Below are 27,533 nucleotides of genomic sequence, written 5' to 3'. Positions count from 1 at the left end.
CATTTTTTCATATGATTATTTTATGTCTTTTGAAACTCGAATATGTATTAGCGTTATAATGTACTATTCGGGACACAAATAATAGTGGTTATTTTCACAAAAACAATTTTTTGAACAAATGACTGATCAAAAAGCTACATCCCTAAAAAAGGCTTTCCGTCTACGCTTTCTCTCTTATAAATCCTTCGTACAAATTTCCAATTTATTTGCATTGAAATACGACAGGAACTGGCTCTTAAAAAGCCGAAGAAAAAGAAGCGACTAAGTAGGTGAGACAGTGTGTTCTTTTCAATACCGTGCGAACACTGTGATTAATGGCTCGCGCGAACTGTGTATGTTTCTGCGGTTTCTCGGTTATCTATATTGCCTTTAACTGTTGCCTCGTTTGTTAAATGAATTATAAATAGCCAATCAGATCGTCGGTAGTTTCACAAAGGAATACACATCAGTGACCTTTGGCAACATGATTTTGTGCACCGATATTTTTGTTATGTCATCCTTGGTTGTTTGAACGTGCACAACATGATTTCCTTTATAAACATCGCTATTAAAGAGAACTTCTTTTAGATAACGAATGCCGTTAGTATTATAATTATACCGGAGGGTTATATAATTTTACCTTATATAATTTTACCTTCAATGTTTTATATAATCAAAAATAATTAAAGGAACGCAGTGGTACAAATTCTAAGTTAATGCAACTATACTCAAGCGAAACTTGATAGTCATATGTCACTTAGTTTAATTTGTCAAAAATTTATCATTGAAAATCAGGCTCTGGTCAAACAAGTTAAAATCTAAAACAGAGTCAAAAATTTCTCATAAATCAATTAGTATCTCCAACATTGTTTTTTATTGTTACTAGCCACGTTTTAGGTAAATTAATTAATATTTTTTTTATTCTAAAAGTCACAATATAACTTCGAAGTTACTGTATTTCGTCGGTAAAGGCAGAATGTGGTCTTTCTTCAATATACGTTTAAAAATTATTTCAGAAATTTGGTAATTCAAATTTTCCTAGTTTTATCTGGAACCAAAGATACTCTGTGCAAATTTGGAACGATCTGATATTACGAAAGATGTGCAAGAAATTATTTTTATTTATTTTCAGTACTAGTAACCAAATTGACATTTTATGTGGTCTTGAGTTGACTCTATTATGATCATATTTAAAGCACACTATACTTATTGGGATATCTCTGAAGCTAATTTTCAATCTTCAAGTGGTCATTAACAAGCTGAAAAAAACTTTTTGGTCGTAAGATTGACAGTTGTCCTGTAACCTGTTGAGCTTTTCCAGCAGGCAAATGGCCGACGATAGAGAAAAATACATCTACAGCTGCACCTGCCTGTACTTACGATAGAAACTAAGTCTATTATAACCGCAAACGCTTATTATTTTTTGTTTCCAGAATTTTCCTTTTTTACCCATCTCGCAGCAGTCGTTGGACTGCATATTTGATAAGTAGCTAAAGTAACTAACCAACTCCAAAACTATAACAATTCCAGCCTTACAAAGGAAAATTTTCCTTTATTGGGGCCAAACCTAAGATATCCCTCACCACACATAAAAAAGTTCTCTACGCCACTCACAAACATGATAACGAAACTCTTCCGCGCGAATATACTAGTGTAATTTAATGACTCTATAGGTCTCTAGTTAATTGTTGTTGATGTTGATCGAGACCACACCGAAATGAGGTGGTTTTAGGAGAAATATAAAATGAAATTGTTCTTCGCCTTAGTCGCCGTATCTAAATCTCATAGAGCATGGCTGGAATCAGTTACCAACAGCCATTGACGACCGTAATCCACGACCAGAAACCATACAACTTTGAACAGAAATCGGACAAAATTTATTGGACAACTTGGTTGAAAACATTACAAGATAAATGCTGTGACACGTGCAATGAAGGACACACAGTATCTTATCTGCTGTTTAAATATTCTTTTTTATTACATTCTTTGATAATCCTTTTGTTTCATTATTTTATATTATTATATATAATCTATAGTGTTTCAAAAGTTAACAAATACGTACCCTTTGCAGATATACCAATAATTTTCTATCTTCTCGCTTTTAAAATCGAATTTAGTCAATATCTTCTATTCAGTAACAATTAAAACGTATTCAAAAAATCTACCATAACAGTAAATTAAATTTTTGATTATGTTTTTATCTTGAAATTATTTTAAATAATACTCTCAGCTAATTATCTACATAAAAGCGAATCTCTGGTTTCAACAGGTCTCGTGTTTCTGCGACTGCATAGCAAACAATTCTGCATTGTTTCAGCAAAACAAGAAAGCAAATAACAAGTATTTAGTGCTACTTTATCTGGCATCTTGGTACATATTCACTTAACTCAAATAAATGTAAACTATTCAACTAGTGTGCCGCTTATATAATTTGTATTGTGTCCTTAAAAGCCTCGTAGAATGTACAGGGTGACGGTAACAAATTTAATAAAACCATGATTATTTCGCTTTATGATGTGATCTTCAGTGAAGTGAATCTTAGCAAATAGATAGATAGATGGATAGAATTGGAAAATAGATATTTAAGAAAATTTAGCATTAGTTTTGGACGATCGATATTATGTTAAACCCAGTAAAACTTTACCTGAAGTAGATAAAGTGTTAGTTTGTCCATTAAAATGTATAAATTTAAAGAGAAAATTTCGTTGCTGAACTTAATCTGGTAATAATGGGAGAATATAGAAACTTCGTATTTATTCCGTACTTATTAGAACTCACATTTGTTCTACGAACCCATAAATCATCTATTTTCTATAAATAGTTCATTCCTTTTTTCATTACGTCTTTGTTAGTCAACCCGATGAAAGACAATTTTATTCAAAACACCTCAATAAAATAATTTCTACAAATTTCATGCGGATTTCATTAATCATGATCGTTCATCTTAACGTAGATATTTTCATCGACATAATTTACGATAAGTTTATTACCAACATAAATTATAGGTTATTATTTCTGTCTAATAAACATAACATACGCCAAAAATTAATTCCCATAAAGTTCAATGAATTTGTGTACCGCCCTTTCGTATCTCATATCCATATCTATGCGTTCCTCATCCTCATATCTTCGTGTGTGGTCCAACATGTTCATCGAAGCCACATCAATGATCGCCGCATTGACCGGACGTCTCATTAGTCCACTAGAATTACACACTGACCTAATTTACACGTATTTAGAGGAAAGAACAGAAGTTTTTCAAGTAAAAGAACAGAAACACTGATTCAACTACAGATAGATAGACAACAAATATTACCCAGAGTTGTCAGATAAAACATCGAATGGAATGAAAAAGGCAACCCAAGTAGCACAACTTGTTTTATTAACGAAAAATAACCGTTTACATAACAATTTTCAGAAGTTGAATGGTGCTCAAAATTTAAATATTTAAATAGCTCTTATTCATCCAATTAGGACCATTCTACTCGACCGTTTTATTGAGGTAGTCTCACATTCACAAAAGAACAATTATATAGAACTACTGTAGCATCATAAGAGAGCTCTTTACTAGCTGTTATACAACAACTGTATGACTACTTAGTAATTATATCACTCACAAGAAATATTTTTAATTTGATAGTGATACGATAGACAGAAATGAATATTATTTGCACCTAATTTTATTGACATATGGTGACCATACATTCCCATGGGAATTGTCTAAGGGGATATCTTATCGATCGATTCCTTTTTAACTAACTGTTTCCAAGCGAATTAATTTTTTCTACATATTTAATCCAAAAAGGTATTATTTTTACTTTCTTCTTCGTTTCTTTAATATTCATACTCTCTATATCCTGGTCTTTTTATCTTATTCTAGTTTTCCACTTGCTTTGTCTACAACTGGTTCCCATTCTGTTATTTTCCTCAATGTATCTTCTCCAATCCTTCTGTAAAGTTGTAGTCTGCGTGCTTTAGTAATATGTACTTGGGAGAAATATTTAAAATGTGTTACCTCTCTATCATATTTAACATATATCTACGCCTGCTTCTTGCAGAAACTCCACAGGTTGCCGAGTAATATGTGGAAAATATTGATAACGCAATAGATTTTAGGGCTTCATCAACAAAGCCCAGATATCATATGACCCGAATAATTCAAATTTGATATAACACATTCTAATTGGAAGAAAGGATTAGAAGAAACCTTAGGTAACAGAAATTGTAGGAGCTGTTACGTTACTATTTGGACATGTGATGTTTTAGAAAAGTAATTTTATCATGACTATGAATTAATTGCATCCTATTAGAAATATGAAGAGATTGTTTAAAAGATAAATCATGGACTTTTGTCCTTAACTTAGTTTAACAGATCTTCGAAATATCGTTTGTGCGTCCCAGCAGTTTTTATATAACACAAGCTAACAATACTTAACTAATGATTGTTAAACGTACACAATATATTGTACTTTTATTTAGCAGTTAAATTTTTTCACACAATTAATTCTCAAAGTTATGAATTAACTGGAAAATTTTTAAAAACAAAAAATCTATCAATTTTTCATTAATTTCTATCTTTTGGTGATTCAAATTGCATCGTTAACTTGAAATGACACAATTCCGGCGGATTATATATAGAGGTCTTTATTGCTCCGATGAGATGAACCAGATACAAATCATTAATTGGGGATCAAGTAAGGGAGTTGGAACTCGCTAAGCGACAACTACGACATCGAGTACTATATATTGGAAGCGAATGACACACTTCACATGGCCAAAGGGTTTAACACGCACGCTGGACTAAATTTACAATATCGGGCCTTTGAAGCTGAAATGTCAACCTTAATTATATTATTTCAATGATTGATCTTTTCTAGTGGTATGAAATATCGTTTGTTATAAGTGACGATTTTGATGGTTGTAGATTATTTTCTTAGAAATAATTTGATATACTGCGGGTTTTGTTATAATTTTTTCAATAATTTTCTGTTCTTTTAATCATTGTATCGGATTTATACAAATTGTTTCGAGAAACATTTTGCTATTTTCATCTATGTTAAAATTTTTTTCTTATCGTCGTGTACAAAACCATAGATCTAAAATTGCTTCATATGTTTTGCTTTTTGGAATCTTTGTCACCCATAATATTGTTTATTAATAGTTAATTTCTAATAGAGAGTATATATTGGCACCACATCCATTGCAGATGATAACCCTCCTTTCAAGTTTTGTAGATTAATATTTTGTGGTGACTTTGACCCTTTTGCTCGCTTCCCTACTACCTCCACCCTGTTCCACTTCTCTCTATCCTAGACGATTTATCTCCAATTCCGCACCCACACCGCCGCAATATCTTGTTGTTCCCAGCGTTATTTTGGTCGATCGTTTGACCGTTCTTGGGCTGGCTTCCTTCCGTAATACGGCTTTCGGATCTTCTTCGTCTATGTTCCAACCATTTAAGCCTTTGCATCTTTATCATTGTCACTGTATAACCTCTTTCACCTCGTTCTTGATCTCGTGGCTCACCAACCTTCTTAGGAATCCTCCATCGGTCTTGACAGATCCCAATATCTTCCTTTAGATCCTTCTCTTCATTCCTCCTCGTACTTTCCCGTCAGGCACGTCGCTTCGGCTTCATATGTATTGACTGGTCTAGTTCCTGTTTTTAACTTTGTGCTCGTGCTTAGCTCTGTACTCTTCACATATCTCTAGTACGTTCAATTTACCGCTCTGATTTCTACGCTTATATTATTTGCCGCATCTATTGTCACACCCAAATACTTTCACTTTTTGGAATTGATAATCTCCCAAATTGATCTTTCTCTATCTTATTTGTCTTTCTCTTAGTTACTAACATGTACTTTGTTTTCTGAACAATAACCAACCCCGTTTTCCAACATTATAATTTTTTCTAGCCTCTCCCATATCTATATCATCTATTACTCCATATATTATGACGTCTAACAGAGTCGTTAAGAAAACGTCTCTCTGTTTAACACCTCTCTGTACTGGAATCACCTTTGTTAATCTTCTGTCAAAATTTTGACATTAGAGCTGTTCATAATCGTATTTACCAATTTAATAAGCTTTCAGGAGATTCCCTATTTTTCATCACCTGCTCTATTCGTTTTTTGTTGACATTATCAAGAATTTTTAAAGTTCACAAATATCATGTGCAGGTCCATTCCGTGTTCATAGAACTGATGTTAATTTCCAAGTTTCGCTCCAATATATTTCACTAGTCTATCTCTTTTGAGAATGTTTAGAATTTTATGCGTTGTATCTAAGAGTGTTATTGGCCTCTAACTGTCGCACAACTTGGGCTTCCGTTTATCAGGATTGTAATGATCAGTCCTCTATTCCATTCTGTAGGCATCTTGTTTTCACCCCATATTTTGTTGATAATGTAATAATATATTGTTATTAAAGTTTTGCTCCATTCTTCATTAAATCAAATGTAAACTAATCTAGTCCTAGTGCTTTCATCTGTCTAAGCCGGCCAACTTCTTTAACATATTTTTCATATGATGGTGCTTTTTTGTAATCGATTCCCTCTTGGTTACTTTCGTGTTGTTCGCTCGTTTCTCTGAAAGCGACTTCAAGGTATGTTCCCCATTCCTTCCTTTCTATTATCGACAACGCCCTCCTGGGTGTATTTTGTGCTCTGATGTAGTGGAAAAATTTTCTGCTGCCTTTGCTCTTTTCCTCCATTTCCTCAAGCATTGCATTTATCCACTCTCTTCTTTTTTCTGCAGCGTTTTAGTGCTTTTTTATCTTGTTTACTATTGTGAGATATTGCAGCCATGACTATTTTTTATTACTGGTGTGTATCTCGCACTCCTTCCCAAACCACACTTCCCTTTTTTGGATTTCTCCCTCTCCCAATGTACTGTTCGCTATATTCATCTCTGCTTCTTTAATATTTCTCCAATTCTGTTCAATAGAACTAAAGCCATCCTGCATCAGATCTCTTTTAGTGTGTCTCCCTAAGAATTTCAAGATCTGTATCTTGTACAATATGTTTCTATTTTCTCGATATTAGTATGTAATCGATTTGATTCCCCTCTGTTGATCTTATGTTGTTTCGGGTGCTTCAAATTTGTGCTCACTATTGATTCTATATTTGCGGGTAGTATCCACGCTTTTTCTTATCGCCGTGTAAGAAGCCATAAGATTGGTAGAGTTACAGTTACTTTCCGACATAATCACCAAAGAGATTGAGACATTTGTCATATCTGTGTACATAGAGTACAAAACAGACCTTGAAACTTCTGGAATTTCCTTAGATAATGGTGAATCTGCAGTTTTCTTTAACCATTCTGTCAACTCGTTGAACCAGGTCGTCTGAAACAACAGATTTGCGTCGACTCTTTCTCCGATGGATTTCTGCTGCAGTATGGTCTTCAGCCTATAGAAAACGAATCAGACTTCAATAATGGAGGTCTTATGTACATGGCTGTAGCACAACGCCGACTGACGCCTGAATGTCAACAATGGTGGAATGTGTGGTGCAAGAGCTTTGCAGTCGCCTACAGTGCATACCCGCTTTCTTTTGCTCGTATAGCGTCTGCACGAAGCGATCGTAGGTTGACAAAAAGATGGCCCTCGTATTTTAAAAAATGTTATGACACGTTGTAGTTTTTATTTCTAATGAAGCATCCTGTATATTTTTTAAACCAGTTTAACACGAAAATTTTATGACTACTTGATAAATGTTCAAATTTTATAATCGTTACAAATAATTCCACTCTATACATTATAATTATAGTAATTAAACGGAGCGAGGTACTTCAATTTCCCTTACAATAAGTATTTGTTATAGCTAAACAACAAAAAATATGTTTTGTTCACAACATTGTAACTGATAATAATTATAATTATAATAAAGCCATAAATTATTTTATAGTGGCACCGAGCTCTGTAATGGTCAGATACAGGCCCAGTAAATGATGTTCCCACGTTTGAATGCGTCCCTTTCATCAAGTGCATCTCCTAAAGTGCACTTAGAGTAAACGATCAGAGACGGGTTAAGCTTATTTGATTTCAAAACCACAAAAATAAAATTTAATACCAAAGAATTGTGTTTAATATGATAAATAATGAAGTAATTCTGTTAATACTAAACTTATTTTAGAATTACTTTTATGTTATCTCTTTACTAACAAATTCTCATATTACAATGGAACAGTTTTTTAAAATCTTCTCTAAAATACCCGAAAAGCTCGTAAAGCTGCATTATACGAAACGGCGGAAGAATAAATTATTTTGAAACATAAAGTTATGAAGTGCAGCTATGCTGAGATTTGAAAGTTTTCAGTTCCTGAACTCGTTAGTGCGGCGAAAAATTTATATGTAACATCTCATCCACGAGTCGGGACCAGCGACGTAGAGCTTCAGCATCGAATTCATGAGATGTTTATTCGGTTTATTTTTACTTTTAGCAAAATGATCGAAATTTTATATTTAAGAGTTAAACTGATATAAAATTATGTATTTTTTGTAACCTTTTTTATTAGCAGAATAAAGCGATTATTTCAAAAGAAAAAATAAGAGAGTTCAAAATGTGGTTTCAATTCATTAACAAATTATTCCGGCTGAGTATAAAGCGATGTTGATCTTAACAAAACTACATATTTGACACAAATAATACTAATAATAAGGAAAAGAATAATTGAACATGTAGCAATTAATTGATAACATTCTGAAGAAGAACCCAAAAACTGATTAATAAATGAAGAGATTTCCTTCCAGTAGGGTTTATCCGCTTCGTATATTCTTGACTAGTAAGAACATTCAGACTTTGCTGCCCAGAATAATTCTGTGGTATTTAAGACAATCCATTGCCTAAGGTTCAGGTGCTAAGAGTTTCTTCTCCGTTCCGATTCCGTATATTTTGCATTGAAAAATTAGCTTCATCGATTTTCATTCCTTGTTAAAGTACCCAAATTTTCACTCACATGATTTATTGTTTTAGTACTTCAAAAGTGCTCTATCCATGATATTAGTATCTTAATCGAAGTTTCAGTAATAGTCCATGAGATTCCATGTCATAAGGCCGAAAATACATAACAGCGCAGTTAACGTAGTTTCCTTGCTCTCGGTAGATCACGGCTTTATTCGTTCTGATGAAAGATGCTCTTGCCTAAACAGTGTAGCTGTTTTCTCTTTCTATTTGTTGTTGATTGACTGTTCTAAGGTTTATGAGTTTTACCAATTACATTAAGTTGAGATCAAATTTCTGGCTACAATCTCCTACGCACATAATCAGAATGTGTTGATCTTCTAGAATATCTGCAAATATGATTGTATCATCTGCCTATCTTATATCGTTTATTCACCGTTCCGCACGATGAGAATAGTATAAATTCCAAATGAACTTGAAAGAAAACTATTAGAAATGTTATGCAGCGATTCATTCTAATACTCCAGTAGCCTTCAAAGCAATCCATATCATCTTCTCAACGCTGCTTATTAATATAATCTAAAATAATCTGGCCTGGATTCTTGGTCATGAGAAATCGGCGATGTAGAGAAATACATTAGGCAGAGATTGAGCACATCCGCCTTTTATTCTTGTGAAGAAATGCTCCTATAAGATAAAGAAGAAAGAAATGCACTTTGGTAATTCCTGGTAATGCCTAGGAAGGCACGTGATTGGGAATATGTCTCGCATAAACTGGAGAGTGCAGATTTTTTGATAATAATAAAAACAATATTAGCAAAAGAATTAAAAATGTGATATAATGATTAATTTTGATAACCAAGCAACCATCAGCACTGAGCACCATGATTAACTCCTTAGAGTTGGTTGATGAATTAAGCTACAAAAATCTAGCATGGGTCTTTAATCATAAAGAAAAGAAATAAGACAAAGAAGGATGAATATTAAAGAGATTCTTGAATCTTTAATACTACTAGATTGAAACGGTCATAACAGTTGTTACCTTTTAAAAATAAGTAGCAGTATCAATTAAATTATTCGCAATTTGCATTAAAATTATTAAAATGGCACTCTAAGTTTCACTCAAATCACTTCTGTTTTTCTGTATTTGATATCTTTACAATGATTAATGAATTTCATAATCAATGGTATATCTTGTTGATATTTCACGGTTTCTGATAACAGTTTCGTGGAATTGAAAAATCAAAAAATTATCCTGCGAAACATTTTTTTATTGATCATTTTTTACCTACTGTTTAGAATTTAAGACTTCCTAATATATAACGTGAAAGAATCGAAAAGGATGAAAAGTATTCAATAGTCAGCTCTTATTGTTCAGAATAATTTTTTTCAGTTCTGTTCACCTTCACTTTCTGAAGACGATAACTTAGTTATCGAAACGCACGTCAGACATTGTAAATGTGTGAGTTGGGCTACTGATAGTGTTCAATATTAATATCAACAACGGCTCCCCAAATTCCAGCTTATTCAAGAAATTGACGCTACGCCTATGTGAAAACCAATTATCCTTAAAATCATTTGAAAATTTTTTAAAGTTTGCATATTCCCTACTACGAAAATGAATTCGAAGAAATACTGTTTTTAATTTTTTATTGTTTTGTCTGGTACTCACTAAAATTTCTACCACACTTCTTGTTGATAACGAATTTTAATTGAATTTCAGTTTATGAAATACATTGAGCGAGGTAACAGGATATTTTCCTTAAAAAGAATACTTATAGTTGGCATTAACACAATATGATTGAAAGTAACAAATTATAAAAGCTGCTATTTATACACAGGGGATAGAAAGAGCAACCAAATAAATTCAATTAGCTCCAAAACATGCTTTTTGAAAGCCTTATCGCCTCTTCCATCTTTTAGTGTCCACGTAATTCGTCTTCAACTATTGGAAATATGAAGAAATAATTGGGTTCCAGGGGTTATTGCAACAATTCAATCTTTTAGGCGATGTGTGTCAGATCCTGTTAATACAAAACAATTTGCCGCTCTGTATCAGTTCATTAGTAATTTCCTCATTGGCATTTTCACCTGTTACGATACTGTATGCGGCTTTGTATGGACCACAGTTGTATTTTTTAATCAATCGACACGAGCATTTTTTCGAGAATGTGGAATTCAACTTGAAATATTTCAGATTTTTTTTTGTAATTATTCTCTTCTGTTCTGACTGGTTTCTTCTTTACGGTCTCTATTAAAAAACTGTAAAGACGTAAAGACTCTAGTTTAAGTTTAAGATTACACTTGCTATATGCTATATACCAGGTTAATCTACAATGTTCCGCTTATATTTCTATCAGCGGTAGCGCTGCCATCGTAGTATCGAAGTACGGCAGTTACTTTGATTCCAGCAGAATAAACAGAAGAAATGTACATAAACAAAGAAAGTTAAATTAAATGAAATTTATCGGCAACTGCAATGATTAAAAGATATATCAGACATTTCAATGAAAGACATGATCTAGTGCACCCTCCGTGGACTCCTGTCTTTGTTTACTGATGAATTGGTTCACGTTAATTAAGAGAAATTTAAGCAAAAGCGTTTTCATAGTTTTCATATCTCGCGATCAGTAATTCAAGAAATTGTTTCTGAAAAACTGAAATTTCTAAAACATTGATCACGTTGGGTCCCCAAAATTTTCTTCCTTTGATAGTTACGGGGGATGAAAATTGGGTATCTTGGGATAGCCCAGAAAATAATCGTCAATCAAGGAAATGGAGTCACTCTCCGTCTCCAACAAAAGATAAGCCTAAGCAAATCTTGACTCCCTCGAAAACTCATGTGCATCAAGGCTTTTGCTGATTGATTCCTTTCTACGAAGCCAAACAATCAATACACATGTTTACTACGATACCCCTAGCAACATTAGCAAAAATTAGTGCAAGGTATCATGAATTCTGAGCGCAGTGCAAAAGTGGTGTCGGGTGGAATGTTGTGCACGAAGTGTAGAGCTTTGTCGCAAAGACCAAGAAAATGTAATCCGATCAATTGGAACGGGTGATGGAACAATGGTCTTTCAGTACGATCCGACATCCAAAAGAGATTCCATGGAGTGACATCGAAAAGAAGAGCCCGTGCCAAAAAAGCGAAGGTCAGGAAAAGCACCAAAAAGTGATTGCTACAATATTTTGAGTACAGTAAGTGTTTCCCTTTGATTGACTTTGGGAAATCAAACACAACCCACACTCCTTAACTTTTCAAGGCTTCTGTCACGAATGTGGCTTCACAAAGCGTGAATAACCACCATATGGCCCTGATCAGGCTCCCTCTGACTATTTTTTGTGTGGTGGTAAAAGATCGACGATAAAATTAAACAGGCGGAATTTGAACTTGTTCATATTTTTATAGTAGCAAATAAGATTTACTCAGACGTTCGGATAAATGTGTGGAAATAAAAGAAGAATATATAAAAAAATAAAATTTATTACCTAATATTAATGTTAATGTTTAAGGCTAAGAACTCATGAACCGCACTACGTACCTCGTATAGAATATGTCTTTGATTCGTTCTTAGCAATGACAATTTGAGTTGTGAAGATAATGGAGAATTTTAATACTTCCCTATACCGAAGACATCTGGTTGATGTATTTCAACAGAAGCAATTATTTTATTCAAGGAAATTACACATAATAATGTTGGAAAAAACATGACTAAATATTTGTCGAGATCAATTTTTTTCTGCATTAGATAAAATCAGAATTAAGTAGATATTAACTCAAAATTCCAACATCGTTCTGTTATAAGTGGTTCTAATTTATATTTTTAAAATAAATCTAATTTCAAATTAGATTATAAACAAGATTTCTTCAAATTTCCCCTGTATTTAACTAGAAGCTGTCTCGTTGATTACATGTACCTGTGACACCTGGTCGTAGCGTCGCTTTCGATAAACAAACACAACCGATCCATTAATGCTTGTTTGATCTTTTCAAGGAATCTGGTTAGAGTCAATGTGGATCTCACTTTAACGCATCTCTAGTGTAGCTAGAGATATGAAGACCGAGAACGGCTTTGCATATCCCATTCCTAATGAAATAAATTACCGTTGAGATTGACGGTTACCAAAAAGCGGTTCCGGGGGGAATTTGTCAGAGCCGGCACGTGAGAATATTAAATCATATGGAATATTTATTCATGAAAAATATCATCGAGATTCAAAATAATTATACTAAATTGATGATATTATTCATCTGGTGTGCCAATATCTCCATTATTGTTAATCTATTTTGACAGTTATGTCATATTAATGAGTTCTTTAATACATTATCCAAATATAACGGAACTTATTACCAAATAAATTATATAAATAGAATGAAAATAGATATAAATAAATATAAATATTAGCGGAGAAATGGTTAAAATAAAAGTGACAAATATATTGAGAAGAACTAAATAAAAGTGCTAAAAAGATTGACAGTTGAATTACGAAAAATTAGAAAACTTAATTGTACAAGCAAAACAACTCGACAGTACTAAAGAGATTAAGAAATGAAAGTTAACAAAATAAACGAGCTATATACTAAATCACTATTAGGAATTTATACAAAAGGATAATGAGTCGATGGTATGAATATTTTGAGAAATCAGAAATCGAAAAAGTGTTGTACTATGGCTAGCAATTAAACCAAGAATGATAATTCACAATACAAATTTACGTAAGATTTTAGATCAGGAGACAACATAGTAGGAGAACTTTATGGCTAATTATAATTTTATTATAATTAATAATAAAGAAAAAATAGAGAAGAAATGCAAAAAGTTGATCTGGAATATAAAAAGTAGTATACGAGGCAGACGCTGTAAAGCATGATATATATATATATATATATATATATATATATATATATATATATATATATATATATATATAACTCTTCTATGCCTACAACACTTTTTCCATTGTTTAAATATTTAACATTTTTCTTGTTTTTTCTGAGCTTTAGCCGACTAGTTTGACGATTATTATACTTTTTAACAAGTTTCCTGTACGTTTCAGATTGGATCAGATTACTGATCTTTTTGATATTTTAATACGTTTCTGACATGGAAAGGTGACCCAAGTGGAAATTATCTAGAACGTCTTCTCGGTCAAATGCATCCTCAACAACAGGTCGTACAGTAACAGCTCTCGGTTATCGGTGTTAGTCGCAGGCAAACGTCTTCTGTGGGAACTTTAATTTCGCTATTTAATCGCAATAACTCGTATAAGAAGATAACTTTCTAAATTTCTAATATTCATGACAATAAAAGTTTATGAGAATATTCCCAAAGAAACATTTCTTTAAAATTTTATGTTGAAACAAAGGCTGAAGAAGAAATAAATAAATGAAGATAAAATTTTGAGATATCTCTATTATATATGAATATAAAGATCAACTACCAAAACAACCTCCTATTGGCAGCGAAACATGGAGTTTGTTGTGTGTTAGACCTTTTGAAACATACTGAAAATAATATAGTAACGTCTAAGCTAATCGTAATATCTCTTGACATTTCAGAGAAAGTGAGACAGGCTAGTGTGTCACTTATACATGAAGGATTATGAGTTTAATCAGCCCAATATATGCAGAAATATATTTTGAATCTGCGGTATCATAACGGCTTTCGAAGATTGAATACGCCATCCACTGTTAAATAAGTGGGTGAAACAAAACTTAACAAAACCACAGTTTGCCTTAAAAGATTAGAGCTGTATAATAAAATATTTTGAGGCTGTTTCAACTTAGATAACATACTGATTTAATCTCAAATGGCGAACAAAAAGGAAATGGTATTAGTTAATAATGAAATATTTATCAATGTGCTCGTAATAAATCTTAAATTACTTACATACGACGCACGTACGGTTATTTAGTAACTAGACTGGTGATATAGAATATTTATTTTGATATAGTTAAGTTATCCAAAACAACCCTCTTCACAGCGGCGCATCATCATCAATTACTTATTTATTATTATGAACTCTAACCTCTTCAACTTATCTTGCTATAAATTTTGAATATGTTTAGTCTGTCTGTAAGTTTTATAGATTTCACTTCAACCCCATTGAAGTATCATCTTCAGTTAATTATTATTAATGTAATAATAATGAACCATAAATATATTGGTTAGGTCAGATTGGTGTAACCATTTATATATTCTTCTAGTATGTTAGTCAGATTAGTGTAACTATTTGTTACTTTAAATTATTAAATTCTCAGTTTGCTAAATAAATTGTTTTATAAAAAGCAAGTTGGTGAATTGAGTTATTTAGTTATATTATGTATATTTATTTATTATCACCTTCAATATATACACCTCTTCTATCGTTTCCTAAATCGCTTCGTGCGAGTCTTGAGCCTTGTGCGAAACAGTGCAGGAAGTCTTTTTCTTCCAGTTCCTTCAGGGAGCTTTTAATTTCACAGCTTGTACAGACTCAAATCTTGTTCCTTTCAATGCAGATTTAACCTTAGGAAAGAAGTAGAAGTAGCACGGTGCAGCATCCGGCGAATAAGGTGGACAGTCTAGCACTGGGTAGAAAACACTTGACGGATAGTGCGGAATGAGGCACCAGCTTTGCACACACTTTTTGCGTTTTAAAATTTTCATATAAAATTTGCCGCACACATTCTTTTTCAATTCGTATAGATTCAACCATAGTACGAATACTTAGCTGACGGTCAGATCGAATAAGATTACCGACTTTTTAGATATTTTCATTTGTTTGGAAAACACGTGGACACGACAAACATCCATTTCCATAAACTTGTTTTAATAAATTATAAGTTTCATTTGCAGTTTTTCCAAGTTTCATCTATTTCTACGTCTTTCATTTTTAGGCTTAAGACTAAACAGCTGATAATCGCTAACGTGCGATTTAGTTGTATTAAGTTATGATGTTATTTCATAATAAAGAAATAATTGTTTATAAGTTTTATTTTGTTAAATAAAAAATAGTTGAACAATCTCAAAAATTATTTCGCCAATAGAAGGTTATATAAACGTTATATAGCGTAAGTCATGTTTAAAAATTAACGCAATTGTAATAATCCAAGGTATATTCATACTAATGATACTGGAATATCATCCAACCCGCATCGTGTCTATTTTTAACTTATCCCTGTCCTAAGTTGTCTTGCAGAAGTGAAGGAACTCGTAAAGTAGATGTAAAATGGAAAATAACCAGGATCTTTATAAAAACCTTAAAAATGATAATGAAAATCCTGTTTTACTTGACGGGTTTTATTTAGGGATAATATCTAACATTTTCTCTTGCGTCGAGTATGTGTACAAATGAAAAGTGAAATGCGTGTAGGGGCTCCAATTACTCGTTGCTCTTACTTGAACAAACTCGAAAATGTTGGATGTGTGACCAGTATAGTTAAGTCACAATATCCGTTTATTAGAATTAGTTAATCAAAATATGCACAAGATTTGAAATTGTTGACATCTGATTATATTAATACCCAATCAACTGATAGTTTAATAATTAAGATTGATTGAGTACAGGCTCTTATATCTTGAAATTATTCGAATCGAACCGTTTAGAGATTACGAAGGGTATTTAAATGCTGCGGCATGAGCGAACAGCCCTACAGTTTTAGTTATTAGTTACATATTGATTATATAGAGGTTGTCTAATGAATACCGTCGGTTTCTAATATTTACTTTGTTCATTAAATTATCATACAAAAAGAAAGCCCTAATATTCAAAGTATATCCTATCATAATGTATGGTTTTAACCACAACGTTCAACAAGACCTTGGTACAACCATCCTTTGAGCTTGGATGCAAAAAATTGCACTGCATGTTCAACATCTCCATTGGATTAAAATTTTTTCCCAAGCAAAAATTTTGTCATGGAATTGAATACATAGTGGTCTGGCGATACAAGGTCTCCCCTATTTTGGTTAACTAAACTTAATACATTCACATTAGCTGTCCACTAAACACCTCGGAATTGATAACTGTACCCTCTGGAATGATTTTGATGTACACTAAACCTTCAGAATTCCATCAGGCACACATAAAGACTTTTCGCTCAAATCGAGACCTCTTTGTGAAGAGTTCTGTAATTGATTTTTGTTTAATCTCTGCTATCAAACCAATTAAACAAAAGCTGCCCTGTTGGCTCATTAACTGTGTCTTTTCCTTCTATTTCATATATTTTCCCAGCTGCCATAGCTGCTTTAAGCTTTTGTGGCCAGTTTTTGTGACTAAAATAAAGGATTTGTCCCGCCACATGATTTTAATATACTCATGTACGGTCGGCTCCTCAAGAAGCAATCGTGTGTGGTACTGTGAAGCTGGGTCAAGTTGTTAGTTTTCGACCTACTCCTCTTCTGAATCTTAACTCTGATTCTTGCATTTTCTATTATAGATCTGAAGAATATAGACTATTTAAAAAAAGATAAACTTTAGGAAATGTTAAAAATAAGTCATAACTTTTTCTCCTATTTATTTTTCGATAAAAAGAACAATCCTATAGAATTCCATAACACCGTAAAGAATAATAATGTCTAAAGCCTCTCATCTCGTAAGAATCTTGCTTTGGATTCCATAGTGGCGAACGTATAACGACCGAAAAGAAAAATCGTTTAGTGCGTGAGAACCGATTTTAGTCCCAAATAGGGTTATTTGTTAGCTGAGTGACGCAGCATCTTCTGAATAAATATTATGACGCGTCTTCTTTATTATCGTGAATAAATGAAATTTTTGCTTATAAATTTGTTTTTTTTTTCAGTAAATCGAATTCGAATTTGATGCATCACTGATATTTTATGGGTCGGGAAAAAAGATGCGGTTACACGGAATACATTTACAGCTTTTTTCCGCAACATTTGACGGTTGATAAATATTAGTGACATGATGTTACAGGTTCAAAGACAGGGTAAAAGCACTTTCCCAAGACTAGAGGAGCACAGGAATTATGGAGAAAAAGGTACATATACCTGTTTAATAATAAAATTTCTTCACTTTGCACATTCTGCTGAAGACAATTTGTGTGAAAAAATCAGATTTTGTTGCTTTGTCCATATAACTTTTATTACACAAATTTCGGAATGGATTATAACGAATGAACGATATTGCAGAACGTCTATGAAAATGATTCCTTATAGTCTACTTTTTTGGGTAAGAGAGTTCTAAAATGGTGAAGCATTCGTGATCCATAGGCGTATCACTACTTCTATTAGGCAGTTAAAATCTTTAAAGTTATACCTTGAGTATTTTCGTATGAAATAACATTATGCCATACTTGTAATGTATCTAAAGCAGATTAAATGTTGGAACCACTATTCACAATGAGTGATCATTTTATCAGTAATGTCTAACTTCCACATTTTCTCTTCTTCTTTAATTTTTTTTAACCACTTGGATGTGGGCAATTTTTCTAAAGGTCTCCAATGAAAACTTGCATTATCCATTTCTATTTTACAGTTCTGAAATCTATCATTTCTTCAAACTATTCTCTAAAAATATCAACATTCGTGACCTCATAATAGTGACCGGAACGAGTAGATTCAAAAGTTTGAACTTTTTCCAGCCAAAACTTATTTCTCATCTCGAACGTTGACAATAAATTTGTCTACTGATGAAAATGATTTTCTAAAGAAGAACGCATATACTTCCTAGTTTTTTTTTCAGATCATTTTTCTTCAAAAATTTTGGTTTTCCTGCAGCTTTACGTGCTGTTTGAAACTCGCCAAATTTGTTTTCTATAATAACACTGGATTTCCCAATAACAAGCGTACTACTAACTAATTCCACTGTGTCATTAACACTTCTATATAAATATTTGTCTGCAAATGTTTTAAAACAATTATATATCCTTGTTTTTTTTCATTAAATGTTGGACTGATTTTTCAGCGTGTACGGACCTTCTAAATTTTCCATAATCTCACTAGATTGCTAAGTTCTGAATTTGAAATTTTTAGTTTTCCTTGTCTAGTCTTATATTTCTCTAAAATAATAATCCTAATCTCTAACCTCGTGCTGTACTGACCAGGTCATTTACGTCCAGTGTCCTATGGAATTATGACTACTTAAAATTGAAAGTTATGTCAGGAACATAATATACTCAACATTACTGAGCTGGAATGTCTAGCACATTTGGTTCTACTCATATTAAACAGAATATTTACTGCTACTTTCACAATTACACTGTAATCGTTTCAACGAGAAAATATTCGTCTTCAGAGACCAAAAGTAAACTGTTTACAATGCAGCTGTGATTTTTCTTTGTTTGACTGAGAGAACGGAGAACTAACCTCATTGAAGCCGTTCCAAATAATAACATTCATCAATACTCTAGGTCTGTACGAGGGGATGAAGCATATTTTTCCAGTCTAGATATAGTGAATAGAGTACATAATTCAGATAGCAGTGCAAGTACAAACGTTCAGTATCTTCAGTATACTTAATATAATCCTGTTAGGACAAACATCTTATTCTCTCGGTACTTTACAGTTAGCATTTCGCAGTTTTCAAATTACTGATTAGATTAGATGAGCTAGAGCGTGAAAGCCGTAAATCTATATCGATGACACTTTGACCTATCGATCTATTTTGTATCCTGAACTGTTTACATGTCTACATGTCTGACGGCTATGCGGCTTACCTCATCTGGCTCAAAACGGTTCAATTTAAATATTGTAATCTTCTTCGCACTCACAGGGGATGGTTTCTTTTGATTCCTAGTTAAAGCGACAAGAGCTGTCGAGATTTTCTCTTCAGATCGAATTTAACCGGATATTGTCCAGTAAGCATATTCTTCTTAGTTAATTTTTGATTAATAAAACGGCCTTTTGGAACCAGTTGGTACAATAAGAAGAAATCTCTTCGATTATTTTACACCAGGGGTCTTACTCCATGTTTGTGATTTCTTCTCGTTTTTTATAACCATGACTTGATGGCTTTTCGAAAAGATTTTACTCCTATGAAAGAAGTTTCGCCTTTCTTTGCCAGGTGATCATTTTATAGTTTTTAGATAAATTACTGATTTCCAGTGGTTTGGTGAACAAAGTAACTAGCAAGGTGCAGGATCTATCACATCTAGACGTATATGAAAAAGCAGCAGAGGGCTACTGTGGATTGAGTGATATGAACATTATAACAAACAATGTGTAATAAAGTGATAAATCAATGGCGTGAATTGAAAATAGAACACCTTAGAATAATACCTAACCAAATCAGCTTTTGAAGATACCTGTTATACCCTCCAGATTCTAGTATAGTACTTTCTCTTAAATTGTCCCGATGGTCCATTTGAATTTTCTGTGTTGGTGTTTAAAAATGTAGTTTATTAAGAAATGATTTGATCAATAGCGTTGAAGTTGAAAATAGTTGTATTTTCGAAATTATTAAGAAATATCTACGTAAGAGGTATGTAAAAATTCAAAATACTGGTGTAAATTTTTAGTTTTTTCTTTATTTCCTCCTCTAAGCATCCAAGATTTATTTTCAATCATCAATCATAACCTAACATATTAAGCGGCAACAACCTAATTACATCAATAACTAATTTCCAAGCCCGCAAGTACACTTTTTTTGTTTTCTTCTCCACGATGCATTTAACTGCTAAATGCCATGCATATCTGAAATCCTAAAGCGGCTAAGACATGAATAAGACTTATTTTTAAACAGGAGGGTAAATCCAGCTCAGAGGCACACACTCACACATATAAATCTGCCAGTTACTTTGTCAAGCACGTTCAAATTCCTTAAGCTTTTAAATTGGGAGTGGCTCCTGCTCTACTTCACGTAACCACCATATATAACTTGGAAATTGGGAACTGTGAAAAATTGTCGGAATGGACATCTTGATAACCATAATCACGAATCGCTTCCTTTTATACAGTAGAAATATTACGGGATGAGATTTCAAAATGCTTCAATTTCATAACTCAGTAATATTTATAATGAATACAGTCTTTCCCATAAAATTGATTCAATATTATTATAATCATTAGTGTGAAGTTCTAAAGGTTCTAAAATATTTGGAAGGAAGATGAAGATGGGAAGCATTTATTTTTGGGAAGTACTACTTACAGTAGGACTACGACATTATTTAAATATAGTATAAATACATTAGAATGAATTCACTCCTAGTAGAAAAGATATATTGTCAGTTTATGTAGAAAAATTGGTATGTCTAGTTTAAATAACAACAGTTTCAGAAAGCCATATTTGGTGACTTGGATAGCCACGTACCATCCTTTTATCAAAATATGCTGCATTTAAAAATTCTCAGAAATCATACGCCGAGCACTCATCGCGCTGGAGCTACGTGGAAATTGCTAGATATGTATCTAAACGAATAGGTAATTCATCACTTAAAAAATTTAGCTACAATTCCCCATTTATAGCCGTTTTCTTCATAAATAGTTGAACCTTAGCTACATATTCCGATAGGTAAAAATATTTTAGGTTTTAAATCGAATGGTTTTCGTTGCTAGTATCTGTTATCTGGTGAATAACTTTAACCGAAGGATAACTACGACTGAAGAAAATGACCATAAGTGAAGTATCGAAAATAAAAGTTTGAATAAAATTAAATATAAATGTCAGTTCTATTTAATTTAGTTTCCGTAAGTTATTGGCTTGAATTTATTAGCTTCAGTTTTGATTTATTTTGTACCATTGACAACCGGAAGGTATATTGCTGTTCCCACACTTGTAGTTTTCCCATTGTGCACAGAGATATAATACAATAGAACGCCAAAACTGAATAACAACTTCTAGTGCGTGATGTCTGTATTAGTTTCGGTTTAAACTCGTAGTTCAGGAGTTTCGGCGGTTGAAGTGGTCGAAGAAGAATTTGTACAGGTTAAGGAGTTCTCTACTTCGACCCTAGTTAGAAAACTTATCAAGGATCATTTCCTATTTACGTAGATTTATCATTTCCATTCGATTTGAATCGATTTCGGAAATATAAATAAGTCATATACGTTTACTTGAGAAAAGTTATAGTGATTAATGGTAAATTTGGTTAGTACTACTGCGAACGTTATAAACTATTCCAAAATAGGAACATATAGACAAAATAATATAGCAGACTATACTTTCCAATGCATAAAGAGAGTGGTAACACAATTATATATCTTCCTTACACAATAATGTACATCTGACATTAACACACCAATATTTAATACTGTTACAAAATCAAATTAAGGGAAACATAACCTAAATTCAACAGCTTAATTTAGTCGTAGCGTATAAAAAAGTGATGTGAATATTGGATAACATTTTGTAAATATACACGAATAATTATGCATAAAGTTTTTAAAGGCGACAGGAGATAATTCAAAGTTCAAACGTAAAGAATGCGAATTGTTACACTTCAACGGATCGCCAGCCCTCCTCTTTCCTTCGTGCTCGGTTACCTTCTTTTTTTGGTGTTTGATCTCCCTGAATTTGCCTCGCCAGATCGTCGCCTCTTTTTTTAAGGTGATTATAATGGAAATTCACTCTATGAATAATATGACAGGATGAAAATGTACGATGTTTGGTGAAAATATTATTAAAGTTCATTTTTCAGATTAGTTTTTTCAACATAAAGCACTTTAAGATAAAATATGGAAGAAATGTTGGAGAATTTACCATGATATACGATGTAGACACCATACAAATATTGAAATTTTTGTCATTTGAAAAAATTTCTCCAAATTAATTATAAAATAAACTCGTTATAGACAATCATAAACTGTTTGAATCGACAAAAATATTGGAAAAATTCCAGGTCTTGTTTTGTTGAGATTGTTAATTGACGTATGATTAACTGTTCTTCATAAAAACCCGATTAATACTAGATATGACATTGTTTCTCCAACCTGCACAGCCATCTCCGTTCTACCGTTTTTGGCTGAAAATGGCATAGTTACGCTGCCCCACGTAACTTATTCGCCTGACCTGGCCCCGTGTGACTTTTTTTTACTCTACGTATGAAAATAGGCATGAAAGGACACCGATTTTACAATAACAACAAGGAAAGAGCTGCCAGCCAATTCTGTAATAGAAAGTATGATGAAAGGAATAACGTTGTTTTGTGAAATTGGTGATTCCGGTTATCTTTGGGTCCCTCGTTATACATAGTAGACTTTACCGAGTTCTTTATTGTTCAAATTAATTATGAAGCGGTCCTAATGAAGAAAACCGTTAACACTATAATTAATTATTTCTACCGACCTTATATCTACAGACTTATAATATAAAATTATATTAGTAATATTTATTTGTGAGAAGACCTGTGGCGCGTATGTCGTTATGTGTAAACTTTTACGAGTCGCGATGTTTTTAATGAGTTGCCAATAGGTAATTCATTAAATAATAACATAAAATGAATCGTATAGCATTATAGCCATAAAATTTTTACAATGCATCGTAAAATTGGTTTCTTCAATGCTGGAAAATTATTCGATTGAAAACAATTGGAAAGAAATTGACAATAATAAATTTGAAAATTAGATGACCGTGGTAGTTCGTTTTACAACCACTAAACCACAGTTATCTTTAATTTTCTCCTCTATACAATATTGGAAGAAAAATTTGAAATTGCAATGAAGGAGAAATAAGTTAAGGTACAATTACACGTGATTAGTGTTAATTGAATGTGAAATATTCACTTGTGCAGTTGTGAGTTTACCAGCCCAACTGAAAATATGGAAGACTGATAAAAATTTAGAAAGTATATTTCTGTGGCGACCACGCCATGTGCCCTAGCGTACAAAAATACATAGATGGTGACTCTGAAGTGATAAGCGAAGAGCGTAAAAACAGTGAATATGTTCTTTGTGGGCGTAAAGTGAATGTGCATAGTGTTCAAGTGAAGTGTAGTGCTAGTTCCTCAGTTTATGATGACTAACGGTGTAAATTATGCTGGTGCAGTAGTCCGACAAATATCCTCTTTTCGTTACGACTACCATTATTCTTACCTACGAAACCTGCACTATGGTTCACCCAGCGAAATATTGCTGCATACAGTATAACGGACGAAGAAGCAAAATCCACTTACACGATCATGGCAATGGATATCAGTGCCAAAATGGACATAATTTTGTATCAACCGACCGTCAAGCCATATAAAAAACTCAAGGTGTCAATCCGTCGTTTAAGTACATCGCAGAAACAAAGCATACTACAACTTTTGGAAGTTGAAGCTATATCGACGAAAGTCCTCTCTTTTTTTGCGTGACTCACATTCTTTCGGCGGTAGCGCGTTCACCGAAATCATTCTACTGATGATGGCTACGCAGATAAAAACAACCACTCAACGAAGCCGCAAAATTCGCAGATTCTATCGGCTCCATGGCAATGAGAAAGTTGATTTAACTCGAAAAATCGAAGCACAAGTTGATCGAGTGGTAAGCAGTATATGCTCTTTAGAACGATCTCAACGATGCAAATTTTCGCGCTCCACCGGACAACTTGCACACCGTGTTCATTCGCGCGACCAGTTGTTCATCGGAACAGCGAAAGGAGTAGATCTCGAACCCTTAGATCTCAGCGGAGCTACGTTGCTCCAAGAGATTCGGTTTCATGTTACGACTTGTATATATTTTTATGTATATTGTTTTGTTGATATATATTTATCGAATAATAAATATATGAATAGAATATTTTTTGTACCATTCTGCAGGAATATAAGTTTAGTTTATTTATTGTTATTTCTGGAAAAACAGTACTATTCTGTTACCGAATTGCCGTCACGTGCTAAAACTTATTATACGGTCCAGCAGATGGCTTTGCGAATAAATGTAGTCATAGAGGTAGTTCTAGACTAGATATGGCTGATATGATATAAATCAAAAACAACTACACCATCATACAGTCAGTTGAACAGAGTATGGAAAATTTAAAATATAATTGATACATTACAGTATTTAAAAAATAATCTTAACGTAAAATAAGTTGTGAGTTAACTCTGTAGATATGATGCTGGATAATCAAAAGACTTACCTGTTTCAGATCAATAGTGATAGTGACGTATTCGTAATGAGGGCCGTAATATAGAGCGGGACTTTGCCACCACCTATTGCTTCCGTCGATGGCGAAATTAATAGAATGCCTTTTGCCGGGATCGGGGCTGAAATTGTCGCAAATACCGCAGCGTCCTTTACCATTATTAGCCATCCGGCAGAACTCCTCTCTTCCTCTTTCCCCGCAAGTCGCGTTAGCTGTGATCGCGGCTTTTGTGGCCAAATTAAAAACTGAAGGCCATAGACCAGCTTGGGGAGCTGAACGCCGCGGGGAGTGATTCCGGATACCTCCGCGATGGCTTTTCAGAAATTTCAGCCCTAAAAATTCAATTAGAATTAGATGGGGTGTGTTGAAACTGAGATTTTGTGTGAAACTATCGAGTAAGGTCGGATATTCAAGCAGTGAGGGATTGGAAGATGATTTAGGGCTTAGGTATGTGTATCAGGAGAAAATGGATTTTTGTAAATAGAAAATGCACACGCCAAAAATGATCGCATCATCCATAAAAATAGCAACATTGCTTACAAAATCAGCGTATGTTACACTACTAGAAACTAACAAAAATGTAAAAAAGGAGACAAGAAAAATATCGTTTTATAAGTTTTTCTCAGAAAACAATTTGAAAAATATTACTCGGTTTTGTACAGCACTGATCGAAAATACACAGTTTGTGTTTTATCGGGTATTTTGGAATTAATTTTAACTATGTAAACATACATTCCAATTTAACAAGCGAGTAAATTTTTAGAATAATTGCTCTTATTGAAGACGGTCGCAGTCAGGTACGTTGACAATATACTGGGAAATAATCAGTATTGTGACCATGTAGTTGTGAGATATCGAGAGACCTGAAGATATGATAGAAGACCGGTGATGGTTCGACCAGCGGCAACTTGAGACTGCAAGCTTCACTAAGAAGACATGTAACGGTAAGGCAGCTTCAACAAGTGTCAGATGAAGCTCGAAAATTAAAGTACCTTCTCAAACCGTGAGAAATGCTTCACGAAGTGCTGGAATTACCGCCACTTAACTAACAAGGGAACACCTTGCAGCTAGGTTTAGATTCGCACGAGAACATGCGGACTGGTCGCAGTCAGAAGTACGTTGCCAATATACTGGGAATTAATCAGTCCTGTGACCATGTAGTTGCGGGATATCGAGAGACCGGAAGATATGATAGAAGACCGGTGATGGTTCGGCCGCGGTAGCTAGACCTTAAACAATAGATTTTTGAGACTTCCAGCTTTACTAAAAAGACATGTAACGGCAAGGCAGCTTCAACAAGTGTTAGTTGAAGTTCGAAATGTTAATGAAACTTCTCAAACTGTGAGAAATATTTTACGACATACTGGAATTACTCCCCTCAACTAACAAGGGGACACCGTGCAGCTAGGTTAAGATTCATACGAGAACATGCGAACTGGAATGTTCAAGATTGGTGTAATGTACAATTCCAAATTTTGTTTATCTACTACATATCGCAGAATACCTATTTATAGAAGAGATGATGAGAGGTATTTTCCTTGCAATAACAAATTTTGTAGGTGGGTCTATTATGCTGTGGGTTGGATACGTTTAGGAGATGACACAGAATTAGTACTGTTAGATAAAGGATCATTAACTGCTCATTATGGATATTTGAGAGTCACATGTTGTTCCCCCATTTATAGGTTAGGCAGTGACTTTCATTGGGAAAATATGTAGTTTTACGTATACTGTATACTGTCCGGACTTGAAATCTATTGAATATATGTGGGACAATATTTACAGAAGGGTGGAATCCAAATATTTTATACTGGATACTAGATAAACTTCAAAGATATGTTAATGACTGAGAGGGAAAATTTGGACCAAAATTACTTGGAGGTCTTTTCGATTTCTGAGTTCCTTTAACCAACATGTCTACATTACTTTTATATAACTTTCCATCTGTTATTAATTCAAATACAGAAAACAGTTGAGACTATTTGAAAACACTCATATGATAAGAAATCATAGTGATACGATACTTTTTTGGCGGAGGGTATATTCTGCTTTTCAGTTAAAGTTTTTATTCAAGGATTGATTGCTACAAACAAGAATTTGACGGATGTGTGCAACTTTTTACGCTTTAATCATGGGAGGAGTTTTCCATCATATGACTCAATCTACGATTTATCGAACACATAGTTTCTACATACTATCTTCTATCAAAAGAAACCAAACGTAACAACGTAATATCGATTGTCTTCTTCACAAAACCAACTACAAGACATCCATGATAGTTTGTTAAAATTAACAGTAGTATCGTAACAAGACATAACTATATAATGACGTAACGTGAATAACTGACCGTACTAAAAATCAAATTTGACATGAGCTTTGTTTACTGTGTTGTTTTGAGCGAATGTTTCCATTGAATATGTATTTATTGATAAAATCAGTTCTTTTAACAACTAATATGACTTTTTATTCAATTTTACACAGGTATATATAAATATAATACATTATCAACTTTTGACATAATACTTAAAATTCCGAAAGACGGGGAGGTTAAAATGCTTATATTACTACTTACCTTAAGATTAAAATCAGCTTACACTTAAAATAAAATTGGGGAATATTAAGATCACACATCATATTGCAAGTAGTATTA

General features: G+C 33.3%; 1 protein-coding gene across 1 annotated transcript in view; it reads right to left on the bottom strand.

The window, feature by feature from the left end:
* Nucleotides 1-27,533, bottom strand: part of LOC130896432 (laminin subunit alpha-2) — a 243,684-nt gene that overhangs the window by 146,902 nt on the left and 69,249 nt on the right. The window contains exon 2 of the mRNA XM_057804561.1: nucleotides 24,878-25,215. Coding sequence (XP_057660544.1) covers nucleotides 24,878-25,215 — 338 coding nt within the window. The remainder of the gene's footprint in view (nucleotides 1-24,877; nucleotides 25,216-27,533) is intronic.

Source organism: Diorhabda carinulata, chromosome 1 (assembly GCF_026250575.1).
Source record: "Diorhabda carinulata isolate Delta chromosome 1, icDioCari1.1, whole genome shotgun sequence".
NCBI lineage: Eukaryota > Metazoa > Arthropoda > Insecta > Coleoptera > Chrysomelidae > Diorhabda > Diorhabda carinulata.
The sequence above is the reverse complement of the archived record's forward strand: the minus strand, read 5'-3'. Positions and strand labels throughout refer to the sequence as shown.